General features: G+C 41.8%; 1 protein-coding gene across 6 annotated transcripts in view; it reads left to right on the forward strand.

Annotated features, from left to right (window-relative positions):
• Positions 1-10,780, forward strand: part of ATP8A2 (ATPase phospholipid transporting 8A2) — a 349,469-nt gene that overhangs the window by 329,932 nt on the left and 8,757 nt on the right. For all 6 annotated transcript variants that reach the window (XM_087757791.1, XM_087757793.1, XM_087757792.1 and 3 more), the window contains one exon: positions 3,794-3,885. In XM_087757791.1, coding sequence (XP_087613917.1) covers positions 3,794-3,885 — 92 coding nt within the window. The remainder of the gene's footprint in view (positions 1-3,793; positions 3,886-10,780) is intronic.

Genomic DNA, 10,780 nt, shown 5'->3' on the forward strand with positions numbered 1-10,780 from the left:
ATTCAGATACGAAAATGGAAGAGTCATTTTATAACAATATTTTCCATTCCATGAATGAAATAACATATTGCCTTTAGTTTACCTTTTGATTTGTCATTCACTTAATGAATTTGTGTAATGTTGTTAGCGCAGGCTTCCAGGCAGACAGAAATCATCTTGACCCTCTTAGGAACCCATTGCAAAGGTATTCCTGGCACAAGGTATTCTTTGTTATTGATAGCAACTGAATCTGGTTTCAGATTACTTGAGCAATGACTTTTTTAATCTGTTTTTTTGTAGCAACCCTCCAAATTGGGACTTTTTTACAGTTTTTGTTGTAAGCTACTATTTGTTTTCTTTAGTTCAAAGCATTTTGTCTGTGTCCTTTGTCCTTCATATAATTATAGATAGATGGTGTCTCTTCCTTACCTCTTTGGAGGTCACTAACCAACTTAAGCTTATTTCACTGTCACTTTCCAGGTCACTGACTCCCATAAGGATGTCTGGGTTTGTGATTTCTTCCATTCTCACACTGTTTTGGAGGTCCTGAGTATGAACACAACTATATCCAATATTCAGAGTATGATCTCATGATCTCATATCCTTTTGCCTCGATGCATCTTAAGATGCTATCCTTAGACCCCATGGGAGGGCTTAGGTACTGGCTCTGAGTCCCTGGAAAGCAGAATTTACACTTGAAATCATGGCTAATACTCAGGATTGATTTACAAGCAATCTTTCTGTGAGCAAGGCCTAACCTGGTGCTTGTGAGTCTGACGTCATCCTTAGTTTTCCATCAAAGTGTGAGGGAGACTGAGAAGTCTTCACGTTGTTATCTGTTTGTAGGAGGCAAAAACCTTTTCTGAAAGAAGGGACTTGGTATCAGTGCAAAGACTTTGGTCTAATTAAGGAAACAGCTTAGCTTTTCTTTCCTTTCAGGGCTTGTACTGGGAGATCTAATATCTGTTAATAAATGAAATACTCATCCATTTCAGAAGAGCTGTGTTACGTTTACCTCTATGTATTAAGAGCTCATTTTGTAGAACTTGACTGGTCTTGACTTGCAGTCTCTTTCATCGTACCTTGTACTTAAGCCACAAATGCTCTAATTCTTCAATGAATTTTTCTTTCTCTGCATAGATACGATCCAATATAATTTCCCAAGTGGGAAAATCAGATGTGACTTCAGTTTTGAAATTGTTTATTATAATTAGCAATATCAAAGATAATCTAGCTTTGGCTTCCTTAGAGCTGTAGTGTGTCACTCATGTTCAGAAGTCCCTTGACAGCATACTTTCCTCCACACATTGCATGTAGAAGCCTGAGGAGCTAACCATCATTGACCTGTAGCAGATACCATCCTGCACTTCATATGTGCTGTGTGGTAGACAGGCAGATGAAGAATTTGTTCCTCATGGCTTTTGCTGTTATGGTTAATTCCATTTTCAGCGTAAGAATTTTGTGGCAGATGTTGCTTATTTGTCCCTTAGAACAAATATTTTTGATCAGTTGAAGATTTTTTTTAAGACATCTATCCGAAACCACCTTCCAGTTCTCCTACTGAGATGGGAAAGACCCTACCTGTATGTTCTTCTTTACCTGCAGAATATGAACAAGTATTCCACTTCTGTGGAATTTCACATTCTGTCATTCACAGGACAGCAGTGCTCCGCAGTCAGCAGAAGGCTGCACAACACAGCATTGCTAGTTTGCACATGCACTGGTAGTGTGATCACCAGTTCTGCAGGCTGTCAAGTTCGTAAGCCTGTTAAAGGTTAGAGAAATCTCATGTCTTGCTTCATGCCTGCCATCCTCTTACCTGGTGATTCTTTGTAGTACAGGCTTCCTATTATGCTGCCTACTTTGAGCAGTTGGAGATTTCTTTGTGTATGTATTTGATTTTTCTTACAGCCAGCTGGTCTTTGGGTTTTTAGCCAGTTGGATCTTCCAAGATTTTTAGAAGCTTCCATGCTCTAACCCTGGTTTAGTGGAAACCTGTGATCCTTTTTTCTTTGAACGCATGCAGATCTCGTGATGCAAGAGCTCTTAAAGATTGTTTGACACTCTCAGTTGGTATCTATAGTTTTGCTTCCAAATCTGTTACCAACTTCTATTTTATATGGAGGGAATACTACTGACTGCAGACAGGGAAAGCAACCTGGCGTATCTATTGCAGGTGTGATTCTATGGTACCAAGGGAAGGAGGGGAAGAGACCAAGTGTCTGAAAATGCTGACAGTTTGTACAGATTTTAAGGAGGGGTCCATAGGCTGTAGAATTTTCTAGTTCAGGTGTCTGAGCTTAGAGACCACAGGAAAAAGAGAAGGATTCCTCCCTTTCTTTCTTGGACATCTCATTATGCACTGAACAGAGGACTGTGAGCCTGGATAATACCCTAATGGACTATTAAGTGGAATATAAGCCTGCATGGCTGGATTACATATTATAGGCATCTCAGAGATTCTTTGGTTACCTTCTTGTTTGAAGTTAGCAAACTGCTTCAATGAAAGGGAGTTGTTTGTTTAAAGCTGTTGTAAGCTTGTTGACAGCAGCAGCTGTGCTTGCTGGGATTTCCATGCCATATACCAAATGTATGTGAATTTGTAATCTAATCCAAGAAAGATATCAACGTTGGCATTCAAACGTGTATCCATGTTTGCAGCATAACCGGTGGAATTACTGCTTGTGAATAAAGATGTGAAAGAGCAAGCAGACTGTGAAAATGGAAACACAGTGTAAATGTGGTGCAAATGGCATAAAGACACTGCAAGGAGCTGCACTAGCAAACAGATCCCTTCTGTGCACTGGCTCCATCTCAGTGTCAGGAATAAGGGTGAGGCAGATAGAGAAAACCAACCCAACTGCAGAGGAACTTTGAACTAAAATAGACTGTAATATTTTTTTCAAAATAATCTGATACGTAGCAGTTATTTGAGGCTCCAGTGCAATGAGATTTGGACACCTACATAATTTTAAAACCCCATTGAACTTAGGGGGACTTGTATACGTAATTAAATGCTTTGAAAGGTTGGGATCTTAGCCATTGTTTGTTAACTCTGGGCATAAAGTTCTTGATGAAATGAGTTGTGTTGTTAATAAAAATCATAGTGGAGAGTGTCTCTAATGATTTGTGTACATATGTTAAACCTATTGTAAGCACACTGTATTTTTCACCTTAAGTTTGTATTTTCACTTTCTGTAAATTCCGTAATAATTTTTCAGGCCTTTGACAGGAATTGTGTAAACCAAAGGGGTTTTTAATCAAAAACTGGATAAAATTTCCCTTCCAGTATGTGAGGTGAAAATGAGAGTGTTCTTTAGAAGACAGAATTAACTGTGGGTCCCATCTTTGGTTGCTTCAAGCTGTTTTGCAGGTGTGATAGAAGCCTTTTACCATGTGCTAAGCCACAATGCTTTGCTGCTTCTCTCTAAGGCAAATTGTGGGTGCCATGATTCATGTACATAATATTAAAGAGAAATCTCCTTTTTAATGTTCCATATCACTTGATGTCAGACTTATGATATGGTTTGTAATAATTCATAGGCATCAGGCATTCAGAAATCACAATGATGATACTATTAGGGATGGATTAACTAAATGTAAACATATACAAAGTGGCCTTAGAAAGGAGGAGTTTCCATTACTAGAGAGTTCGCTTGATAATGTGCAGTTTAAAGAAAGAGAAAATTTTTTCATGCTACAGCCATCTTAAATACTGACAAAGTCAAAGCTGCCAAGTACTTTAAATACAGTTGACTTTTACCTTGAAATTATCTGGTCACTCACTGGTATATTTTTTTTTTCTCTCCCTCAGCGTGAACGAACGTGATCATTTGTTAAAAAGGCTCGGCAGGAAAACTCCTCCGAGCCTTTTCCGTGCTCATTCTGTCCAGCAAAGTGTATCACGTAAGTAGCGGATCATGTATGCATGTGTGTTTCACAGCAGTCAGTCCCAGATGAGTGAAGTGAAGGGTGATTATTTTTTAATTAAATTGTAGGTAGAGATAATCTAGCGCAGAGGCTGAGCTGCCAAGCAAGACACATAGATTTGGAAGTGGAATTAGTGTATTTGGCCCTAGGCAAGTAGAGCTCAAATGTGGATAATTCCCTAGGATCCAATCAACAGGCACAAATGACAAAATCCCAGTACACAGGTTTTCTAAATGTAAAATCCTGATAGTCTCAAGAATACTGTAAAATCAAAAACTCTGCAGGATAAAATAAATGTTGTGATAGAGCCTAGCTTAAATAGAAATTATTTCTTTATGAAACGTCGTATTAGCTGTGGTTAGCTGAGAATACAGCGATGTTTCAGGGATGCCACTTAGGGTTTCTCTGTGTTTCTGATGAGGAAAGCCATGGCGTGCAGAGCTGCCTCTCTTCTCTCCCTCTTTGTTCTCTGCTGGAAGAAGAGATGCAATGTCACATCTTGCTACTGCTGCTATTTGGAATAAATTGTATTTCTTGTTGGTGTAGAGGTCATACATTTATTTGTCTTCCTAGAGGAACATGTGACAAGCCTTGATCTGCTGGACCTGATGTTTTTTTTGTCAGTGTTAGAAAGGCTTCCCTAGCATTAAAAATAATCTAACAGCTCTGTAGGCCAGATACACTGAAGGACCATGCTGTCTCGAGGGACCAGGGAGTCCAGTCTACCCCTTCTAGTGGTAAAATGCAGCCTCTCTTGTGATTAAACCGGTGGTCAAAATATGCTCATCTTACTAAAGAAAATAGCCCCCCAGCATGTAGTACTGCTGCGCACAGGGCAAGGAGCAGGCACTCAGGGTTTCGGTTTCGTATTGCCATCGCGGTGAGAAGTGACACCCCTGACTGTTTAAGGATCCCGGGGAAGTCAAATCTCGTTGCTGGCTGTGTAGTCTTCTGTAGCAGAACTGTTGTGGTTCAGGCCATGGAAGCAGGGCTGGGATTTGAGAACCCACATGCCTGAGGTATTCCTATTTTCCATGGGGAATTTGACTAGAAGGGCTGGAATAGTGACGGATCTGCTAGTCTTTGTCCTTCATAGAGCTGTTGCAAGGCCATCACTTTCAAGGGATGTAGGGTCTTTAGTGATCAATCCCATTGCTCCTGAGAGAAGAGGCCGGTGTGCAGAGCAGCCCTGTGGACCATGTGCTCCTGCCAGGATTTAATCCTTTGTGTCAAGGAGCCAGGGATGCTGATGGCAGCACAGCTTTGGGCATGCAAACACGCTCTTTGAGGAGATTCCCAAGGCGACGACTGGCAGAAGAAATCCGTAAAATGCATAAATAAATTGCTGTCAGTCTGCTGTAGAGACTTCGCACAGTGCAGAAGGGGAGATACATCAGTGATGACTAGTCAGACTTGATATACACTTTTAGTCTGGTAGAACACATCATCAGGTTGTTAGTAGGTGAATAGCTATTGGGAAAGAAAAATGAGGCGTCAAAATAAATGCTAATTTGGATAACCAGCTTCCCTATAAATGCAAATGATTAAGTGCTAAATGAGTCAGGCCGGTCAGGACAGGTTACAGTCAGCCGTCTGTTTTTCACATGAACATAAATTTTGATTGTGAAGCTGTTAGGATTGAAAGACGCTTTTTATGGCATATCCATGACTCTTTAAAACTTATGTCATCTCTTGTCAAATGTTATTTTCCAAAGTTGCATAGCTGCTATACGTACAAGGCCATGTGAAATCCAGGGAACATATGTGCTGTTTTCACAACCCTAAATTGTACAACTGTTTACTAAATGCTAGAAATCTTCAAAGAAAAGAGTTGATGAATAGGGCAGTAGCCTTGACATGCTGGGCCAATATCTTAAATCACATTACAAGCAATCTGTTTGAAGTCTTGAACTGTTCATGTGTTTCCACCAGGCTCTAAGTTCCCAGCCTGTGAAGGCCACTTCTTCCAAAAATTGCTTGTGTGACTTCAACTCAGAATCTGACACTTGCATATAAAGCAGGAAAATGGTTTGTTTAGTTAGAGCTGACAAAGGCTTAAGGAAATTAATTGCCTTGGTCCCAACAAGGGAGGAAAATGGGGTTAAATGTCCTAGCACGGATTGTAAAGATGCAGTACTGCTTTGAGAGTCACTTTATTTTTGACAAGTGCTTCCAAATTTTTGGACAGGAAACAATGCCTAAATAGCTTTTTTTCCAACTACATGGAAAGGAGAAAAATCTCATGGGGAGTCTCAGGGCTGTTCCTAGTGGTCTATGGTGGGAGGAAAAAGATGACGGAGGGGAGTCTGCAGACCCCTGTATGGAAAAGCAGAAGCTCACAGTGTGTTTCCTTAGCTCTCTGTTGGTGAGCCAGCCCCTCTCCAAAAGCATTAGCACAGCACAAGACCTTCAGGCAGGATGCATGGCTGGGGTGCTCCCAGACAGCACCAGGCTCTGGCAGATCCAGTCCCCAAAGTGGGGGGCAGAGCCACACAGCCAGTGCCATGTCAGTGCCATAGAGGAGTGCCAGCCAGGGTTAATCTCTTAAACGCCTCCTCCCAGTAAAGAAATGGGCTCAGAGTGACTGCCTTGGAGAGTAGCCCCGTCCATCTGGAAGGGTATGCCCTTAAAGTGTGTAAGACCTTCATGGCTGTTTTTCTTGCTCTGACTTTGTTTTTGTGTTCCTGAGTCATGTAGAGCTGTCAGAAGCACGAAAGAAATCTGTCTAAGATCATGTGCTTCCTTCCTACCACTATTACTTCTGGGAAGCTTTATTGAAAACTTAAAAAACTAAAAAAAAAAAAAATGGTGGAGTTCTTGTTGGATGGCATTGTCATGAGACTTCAGTGGAAGAGGTTTATATGGTTGTCAAGCTCATGTGCTAACATAAAACCATCTCAGTGGAATCTTGTAGGCAGTGGTGATGACGCTGGCCTCTGGGCTTGGTGTAGCTCCTGGTGAAGGTGCCTGGTGAGACTGGAGATTGCCCCTTGCCATCTGCTTTCTAAAGCTTCTTAAGAGTGAGCAGGAAGTGCCCCCAGGCTCCTCTCGGACATGTCTTTGGACCCTTCCCTTTAGTGTGCTGTGGGGTTCCTACTCAAAAGAAGGAGCAATAATGACTGCCAAAAGCTCTCCCTCTCAGAAGGTTTGCTGGCAATGAGGTTTTCTCCAGGTGAGCTTTCTCCAAGTCTCCATCCAAGTTCATGTCTTTATTTTTTTTGCTGTGACTTTGTGAAAGTAGCATTTCCTGTAGACAAGCTTTGTAGATACAAAAGATGGTTCTTGACCTCCCCTTTCTTCCTGCATGACTAACCTGTATCACCTGTGCTCCCAGAGCCTCACCAGCAGGATGGGAAGGGTGATGGTCCCCACTTGCTCAGGTACCCTCAGACCTGTCCGTCTTAAGGAAAATCCCATACCATTCCTTGAGGGCAGTTTCCCTCCTATAATTCAGAATACCCCCTGCCAGTGTTTAGTTGTCATTTGTCTCAGCATGCTCTTAAAAACAGGTGAATCCTGCTCTCGTTAAGCACTGCTGTGGCAGAACTCCCCCTGAAATGCGGAGAGCCATGCCTGAATGAGGATTACTGCACTTGGCCCAGATTTCCAATGCTAGCAAAGAAAATCCCTCTTCCTTTGACAGAATATGGTGATTGCACAGAGTAAATCTGAACGCAGAGCGTATGGTTTGCACCTTATTAATCAATGGAGAAAAAGCACCTGTCATCTGAGGTTCATTTCACAGTATGGGGGCTGGCGAATAATAAATAATAAATAATAATAATGTGTTCATGCTGAGGGCTCTAATCCCACCATTTATTCTCCACGAGGAGACACCTTTTTCCTCTCACTTTTCTGCTGGTGCATTTTGATTTGAAAAACAACAGGGTAGCTACTTGAGATGCTTTTTAAACCCCATTTCCTCTTATCTTGCATGTGTTTGAAATACAATACGTATTCTGTATTTTTTCCAAGCTACATATTTGTTGACTGTCAAGTGGAGTTGCAATCTTTTAAAATGAATTTAAGAAAAAGAAACAGGAATAATTAGTAAGGAATGGATGCTGTGGCATCTGGCTCTGTTTTCTACATGCAAATACCAATAGGTTAGTATCTGGGACGAAAGAGATGGGACCGTTTATCAGGAATTCCTCTTGGGTCCTTTAGAAAACACAGGCATAGTTTATCAGCAGAGAAATGAATGATTTCTGTAAGCATTAGTCAAAATGTTCAAGATTTAAAGCAGCTCTCACTTTCCCAGGGTAAGTAGAAGAGGGTTGCCAGAGAAGTCAAAGCTGAGTTAGCATTTACTGTTTAATTGTAAATGTGAACTGCAACATCATAGCAAATCTCCTTAAAAACTGTGCAGAACCAGACGTTTGGCCTGAGAGAGAATGTGGCTGGCCAAGTGATACCCTAACGTTGATTTTTATTACGTCAGAGAGATTTTTGGTATCTAAGAAGCAACATTTCCTAAAAAAGATTTAAAAAAAAAAAAAAAGGCAAAAAAGCCCCTCCCATCCGCCCAAACCCTAAAACCTAATTTTAATGGATTTGAATCTGGGCATTTTTCTCCAAAGGTAAACAACATGATGGTAGAAGGCATTTTTTACTTTGCACTATACTAAACCGTAATACCACTGCACGTATGAAATAGTGAAATGGTGCGGAAGGCAAGGTTTCTGGCAGGAAACAAGGTTTCTGGTGGGAACTGCCCTCTTGCTGGTTGGGACAGACAGTTCAGGTGTATCAGAGAGTGCAAGGAGTAGGAGGCCTCTAAAATAAATCCCTGAAGTGTCTAAAACTGTATGCAGTCCTTCCATCAGCAGATTTTCTGGAATAAAAAAAGCGCTCTGGACCCTTTCTGGTCCTGGTCTTGGAAGCTGTTGCATGTGAGTGGGCTGTTGAGCTTTCCCAGCGTTACTGTCTGTGTTCAAGACACATGCATGGAGACGGTTTCTCTAATCCAGGATTGCACAGACCAGAATAGTCATGGCAGTGAACAGAAAAAAAGTGTTAAATTAGAAACCTAATGGGAGACTAGATTCTGATCTACTAATAGAATATCAAAGCTTTAAAAAAAACCCAACAGGATGCTTTTAAAATTCAGTAGGTTGCCTGATAATATCTGCTGCGAATGAAACCTTAGATTTGATGAGAACGTGAATCTCCTCTTAACAAATGAGCCCCACTGACATATTCAAGAGTGTGCCTTTCCTCCATTAATAGAAAGTCTCTGAGTACAAAGGTCCTTCCTTCTGCAATGACCGTGAGTGGATTGTGCCCAGAAAGCCCCAAAGAAATGTGCTCCTTCCTTGGGCTGCTGCAGGACCGCTGAACAATGAGGGCCTTGTTCCCAGGGCAGGCTCATAGGTGTGGTTTTAAAACTGGAGTTGGGGGAAAAGTTCAAACTTCCAACAAGGTTGCTAGAAACTGGCAGTGGGAAACTTCCATTGTTTTTGGATGGGGTCTGAAAATAGTGGAAATATAGAGCTGCTTGGGGAGTGCGAATGGGACTCGAGCATTTACAGCGTTCTGACTCCACAAGGCACGGTCAGCTGCCTGAACAGCTTGAAGCTTGATTTTAATTGTAATGTGAATAAAAAAAAAGTAATATGAACTCATCTTCCTGTATAGAGATCAACAGGAAAGGTTTTAAATAAACTGCCAAATACTGAGCTTCAACTAAGTAGAGCAGCGTGCAAGTATGGGGGTCACAGCCTTTCCCATGATGTACACAGAAAAACCTCATTGCTGATATTTGAGGATGGATCAAGAACATGAGGATGTAAGGGCACCCCTGGTATGCTTAACCACTGATTGTCTTAGCCTGAAATTTTTTGCTATGTTAAGGTGTTTTTTACTGGTGTGAGAGTGGTGAACGTATTGCATTTTGTATTGGCTTTGCAGAGTGCTTGGGCGGCCTGGCTGTTTATCGGCCTGTGCTAGCACTGGAAATAAGGAGGCCGTGGGAAGATACCTGGGGTTGATGGGCTTCACACACTTGTGTGGTCAGTGCTGGATTTGCAGTAGTTGTGGCAGTTGAAAAATCTGCTGTGCTGAATGATCTTACTGGATAATAAATAATATAGCAAAGCCATCTTGATACAGACCAGGTTATGGGGCATGGGTTTCAGTCTTCTAGGGCTTAAGCTTGCAGTCTTTGACCAACTTGACTTTCCTTTGAGAATTTAGCCAAAAAAGCTAACAGTATGCTGGCCCTTAGCATGGAACAAACCCGCTGGAGGTATTTGTTTAAGTGTGAACCTATCCTTTTTTTAAAGGAAAGCCTGTCTTGTAAATCATATTTCCTTTGCAATTATCCAGCATGCACATACTTTTTTCCAAAAGACTTTGCATTTTGGGAATGTATTCTGTGAACCTTCAGCTAGAGGCAGGAAAAACCAACCTGTACCTCTGTAGCTGTATGTATATTGGCATGGAGCTCAGGGAAGATAAAATGGGATGGTGGGATGATCAGTCACATAATCAAATCAAAGTTCATATTGTCCTGCAATCACTCCAAGAGGGAGATGTGACTGGAGTTTGTTCTGGATGATGTATTTCTGTTTGAATCACCTCTATTTACTGGCAAAGATTTCATACCGTGCTTGTGATTCAGGTCAGCTAACCTGCTGATGGTGTGCTCTCCGGCTGAGGGAGCGTGCGTTCTGCCTTAAGAGCTCAGATCTACGGTGAAGTCCCTGTGGCTTCAGAAGTGACGTTTACCTGCGCTCTGTGAGACAGGAGAAGACCCTCCTTGTTAACTGAACAGTGATCATCCCTAGTGTTGTGGGACTCTCTTCCCAGCAGCTTACAGCTGTATAGGAGTTGCTGACCACCCTCCCTGTGCAGGCATCAGCCAGAGGGA

Source organism: Nipponia nippon, unplaced genomic scaffold (genome assembly GCF_047370975.1).
Source record: "Nipponia nippon isolate SJK-2023a ecotype South Korea unplaced genomic scaffold, ASM4737097v1 scaffold_2, whole genome shotgun sequence".
NCBI classification, from domain to species: domain Eukaryota; kingdom Metazoa; phylum Chordata; class Aves; order Pelecaniformes; family Threskiornithidae; genus Nipponia; species Nipponia nippon.